General features: G+C 35.0%; 1 protein-coding gene across 3 annotated transcripts; it reads left to right on the top strand.

Moving 5' to 3' along the window:
• Positions 1-643: 643 nt before the first annotated feature.
• Positions 644-4627, top strand: LOC110784421 (dnaJ protein ERDJ2A-like). 3 transcript variants are annotated; one of them, XM_056828527.1, is made up of 5 exons: positions 644-961; positions 1216-1291; positions 1756-1836; positions 2460-2579; positions 4240-4627. In XM_056828527.1, the coding sequence occupies exons 3-5, from the start codon at positions 1816-1818 to the stop codon at positions 4417-4419; spliced, it is 321 nt and encodes a 106-aa protein (XP_056684505.1). In that variant the 5' UTR covers positions 644-961; positions 1216-1291; positions 1756-1815; the 3' UTR covers positions 4420-4627. The 3 variants fall into 3 exon arrangements, with proteins under 3 accessions (XP_056684505.1, XP_056684506.1, XP_056684507.1); XM_056828528.1 differs by having other exon boundaries at positions 1213-1291; XM_056828529.1 differs by having other exon boundaries at positions 646-1291; positions 3626-4627.
• The last annotated feature ends 276 nt before the right edge of the window (positions 4628-4903 follow it).

Below are 4903 nucleotides of genomic sequence, written 5' to 3'. Positions count from 1 at the left end.
TCAAAAGTTAAAAATGGTCCCTGGTCGGAGTTTTCTATAAAGATGGACGCATAGAAAACGTTAGACGACTAGAATGCAAGATGACTAGTAGTTCTGTTTCTTGAACTATGTGGACATGGCAATGTCGTAATCATTTGCATAGATACTTACTTTGGGAAGACTAGTATCGGACAGACCTATAAAACTTTACTGTAAGAGATGAAAATCTGTCATAAGTAAATTTCATTAAAATTATTAGACACTAAATCCTCAATACCTGAGTAATTTGATATTACTTGTTTGAGAACTGCTTACTTTGACGTTGACCAACCGTCGCACCGTAAAAGGAGGCTATAAAGGCAACGCTCAGGTAATCACCTATCAAACGAAGTCTAATCTCAAGATCGCAAGATTGGGATTGTCCTCCCATAAATCGGGATGAGATGCTTAAAAGTTGTACAACACTACTACAAAATACTGTAAAACTGGACGATGTTGCCTCGACGGTGTCGAAGACCGCTGGGAGGAAATTTAGAATCCGTGTTTTGTCGACGCTGGTCTGCGTCTACTGTATTTCTCGTCAAAAAGAGGCGTCGTGATTTCGTCCGTGCTAGTCACGTGTGTTACTAAACCGCCAGTTCAAAGAAATACCCACTCCCGCAGAATTATAATCTCCAATACTAATCAACCCTAGCCGCTCGCCCATTCATCTTCTCTGTCCTCCCTCCCAACTTGCAAAACATCATATCGTCTCAAATCCATCAATGGGAGAATCCAAATTGGTTTCGCTCTCCTAATATTATGCTGCTTCATCTTCCCCGCCTACTAATTCGCCGCCATTGAAAAAGAAGCACGAAAGAGGATTCATGGAAGACTGCACTCAAACCGTTGTTCCGTCGTCAATATTACTTGCAGAAATCTACTATTTTTTAAACCTAAATCCAAGAAGGAGATTGTTGTATGTTGAAATTATTCACTCCAGGTAATTTTTAATTTATTTTACTGCAAATTTAAGGATTTATCTTCAATTTTTCTAGGATCGGCACCCTTTGAGATTAATTTGATTCCCTTTTGTTTGGTTCCTGGTGAATTTTATAGATCTGGTGTTGTGTTTTTGAGTTTTTTCTTTTATTTTTTTCAAAAAAATTGGTTTTTTCTCTTCAATTTATCGAATATTCGGAAATTAGGGTTATTGATTTTGTTTTTTATTTTGGTTTGATTCACGATGATGAGGAGGGACCCTGGAAAATCCGTAGATTACTTATTATGAAGGCAAACCTGATATTACAGATGCTCCAAAGACCAAGTTCAGGTTTGTTAGGTTTTTAATATTTATTTTTTTGCCATTTTTTCAAGCTAATAGCTACTGACAATGCTGATTTTCCTTAAGAATTTTACTTTGTACTTACATTAAATAAATTATTTGCAATTGCAATTGTTGCATAAAATGGTGGGTGTTTGGGGGGCAATGTTGAATCTGCCTATTTCTTGCTCTATTGATGTGTAAGCTTACGAGTCGGTTTTTTGTTTTAATCTGTTCTACCGGATCGTAATGATTGAACTAGTGGGTCCTGATGTTTCTGGACTATAGCATCGGGCAACTTTGTTAGTCGGGAGATGCATTTCAATTGAATTCATAGACATTGAAAACATTGTAGTTTATTGTTTTTGCCGTTGCTAAGAAGGGTCAGGGGTTAGTAACTCTAGCTTGTTGAACTTTCTCTGTTGTATTCGTTACTTCATAACTATCTTTAACACTTGAACATACTTGTTCAGGTGATACATTTTTCACTAGACTTTGAACTTCCTGGTGGCTGGCAGAAGGATAAAGATGCAATGGTTCTCAGTGTTATTCAGGTATAACAATAGGTGCCTTGATTTTCTTTTTCTTATATGTTTGATTGGGTATTTTACTACAAGTATTATTTATTTCAGTATCCTAGATTTTCTCAAAGATAAAAATATATGGCTTTAGAGAATGTTTAAAGTCCACACACTATTACACTACTACAAAAGATGTTATATCTCGGCGATGTTGAAGACCGTCAGCATGGAATATGACATTGCAGAAATGTGATCTATTGGTGCCCTGTTCGGCTGTTTGTGTTAATTTTGGTAGCTGCTTGTTTTAGGCCTTGTTATCATGAACTGTCTAGGTTGAGTATTCTGACTACTTAATTGGATTTCTGTCTCTTTCTTTGCACCATTTTGGTAGTAGATTTTTCCTGTTGTTATATATATTTTTTGTTAGTAGGTTGAGTAAACATGATATTGCTTGGGCTTATTGATTTGATCGTAGGAAAAATAACTATTTTATATTTTAGTATATTTGGATGGTTGGTCACTATAGGTCGATTAAATATCGTTAATTTTTATACTCTCATTTACATTTTCTACCATGTGCCAACAAATCACATATATTTCCTGGTAGACACAATTGTTAATGAAATAACTTACATATCAAATTTCTTTTATGGTAGACACAATTGTTAATTCAAGCCCATTTAACTCGGGAAACAGCAGACCTACCTCCAACACTTAATGGTGATCTGAAACGTGTCCTGGAACTTGCACCTCGTCTACTTGAGGAGTTGATGAAGGTAATATAAACTTTCCAATGTTCTAGCACTTAAACAAATGAAATTATGACTGCATGCCATGAACCATTGACATTCTGAAACCCGAGGATTTGAGTTTTAACAGCCTACATTCTTCTGAACCGTTGATGATGTTGAATTATTGATGAGTTCTTTTTTATTTTTTATGGCCTATCATTCTTTGAAAGAATTCCAATATATGCTGATGATAACCTTTAACTTTGGAATAATTTAGCAGTTTCTGTATTTTTCTCTCTTTTTTTTTTTATTGAAAGTTATTTCAAGTTTCTCAGGGGTAACTATGTGACATAGCTTTATATATTTATCATGGAAACAAAGTGACTTGTACGGCAAAACTTGGAGTTGTTTTATAGCATTCCTGCCATCCTGATATTTAAACCCTTGTGGAAACTAAACTTCTTTGGAGGAATATTGATTAATGAGCCCACTTTGTTCTAAATATTTAATAGTTCAGAAAAGTCATCTTTTTCTTTCATTATCTCTATTTTGGTTTAACATATAATTGTCTTTCTAGAAATGGTACAAAGCTACCAAAATCAATATGAAATAAACCCCTTTTGGAAAGGGGCGCGCAGCACTCCAGAGGTTGGATTTTTCTAAGTTAAAACTAAAATCAGGATTGTTAAAAGAGGATGAATGTTGGGATTCAAAGTAGCCTTATTTATGCAAGTGCTCAATTAAGGTAGTGATTACAAAGTCTGTAAGTCCTTAATCTAGTGCGAACTCAATAATAATCAAGTTGCGCAGGGCATGAAGTTTACAAACTTTTTTCCTTACTAATTTTGGAAGTGGACTAAGTTTTTAGGATGGAAGGAGTAGTAGATAGATCATACATGTTCTACTAAGTTGCCTCTTTACAGATTAAACTCATGTCTGTCATCAAATGCTGGTTCATATGTCAACTTTACAATCCTGGCATATTTCATGATTGCTATGCCAGTCTCATTTAGTCCTTCTTTTAGGTTAATATTGATACGACTCTGCAAATGTTTTCTCTTGTTTCATTAATATTTCATAATCTGATGCAGATGGCTTTAATACCACGCACGGCTCAAGGTCATGGATGGCTTAGGCCTGCAATTGGGGTTGTCGAGCTTTCTCAGTGTGTGATTCAGGCACTGCAATTCTTAGATATCCTGGACTTTTTGATGTTGTTTCAATGTCATGTTATAGTAGTGTTAGTCTTCCACATCTAACTTGTCATAGTTCTAATCTTGCATGAGTGATAGTTTCTGTAAAGGTAGTGCTATACGTGGTAATTTGATTGAGCGAACAGTCCGATCTATAGATTGCTCCTAGATTTTGGTCTTTGTCATGATCATGTTTGATTCTGAGCTAATCCTTTGTTGGTTGTATAGCTGGTTTTAGAATACTAAGATGCAGATAGACAAAATTCAGGAGTTGATATCTGCAGGATCGACACTCCTTCATGTTACAATCTCATTATCCAATTTCAAAGAATGTGTAGAATGAATACTGAATCAAGCGGTGATGCATAGCTCCTTCAACTATGAAGCTGATATTTTTGAACTTTGTATTGAGTGGCCTTTGTTTTGAAGATGACATTTTAGAATAATAAGTTGGATGACATTTTTTCTGCTGCTTGGTTGTTGTTTTGGTTGCGCGTTTCTGTCTTCTGCAGGTGTTTGGTGTTGTTTTCAGCTGCACAGGTGCTGCTTCTTGCTGTGTGCAGGGTGTGGGTTGTGCTCCTGATGTGTGCAGGGTCTTCTGCAGGGAGTCCAGGTCTACAGGGAGTGTGGTGTTCGATTGCTGCTGTGTGCAATCTTATATTGCGTACCCTTTTATTGCGTTTGGTTGTTAGGGAGTGGTCTGTACTCCTCTAACTTTTTCTGTTGTTTCGTTGTTTAGATACTTTTGTTCATACCTTTTGGTATTAAATTTGTATTTTGGAGATATATAGCTAGCTAATTTAATAGTTTTGACATGTGTAAACTTAATTTGATGATATGATATGACAATTTGGAGCGAGCTAATACGTATTATTACATATATATATATATATATATATATATATATATATATATATATATATATAGATTAATATATAATCTTGTCATTAATAATTTTAAAGGTAGTTAATTGCATCAGTTTGGTTTGGTTTTAATTAATTAGTTTCAGGTTGATTTTGCTTTGGGAGAAAATGAACAATGAAAAAAAAATAAATAAATTAAATTAAATTCTTGACGCTATATAGTGTCGAAACATGATTCGCGCAAAAAATTGGTGGTAAACCCGCAAAAAATATTAATATGCGGATGAACGTCGAGAAATATATAGCTACACCA

This window comes from Spinacia oleracea, chromosome 5 (assembly GCF_020520425.1).
Source record: "Spinacia oleracea cultivar Varoflay chromosome 5, BTI_SOV_V1, whole genome shotgun sequence".
NCBI lineage: Eukaryota > Viridiplantae > Streptophyta > Magnoliopsida > Caryophyllales > Amaranthaceae > Spinacia > Spinacia oleracea.
The sequence above is the reverse complement of the archived record's forward strand: the minus strand, read 5'-3'. Positions and strand labels throughout refer to the sequence as shown.

Coding starts and splice junctions, on each gene's coding strand:
- LOC110784421 (XM_056828527.1), top strand. CDS start 1,816: ATGGTTCTCAGTGTTATTCAG. Junction 1,837..2,459: donor TGGTTCTCAGTGTTATTCAG/GTATAACAATAG, acceptor CTTTTATGGTAG/ACACAATTGTTAATTCAAGC. Junction 2,580..4,239: donor TACTTGAGGAGTTGATGAAG/GTAATATAAACT, acceptor TGTCTTCTGCAG/GTGTTTGGTGTTGTTTTCAG.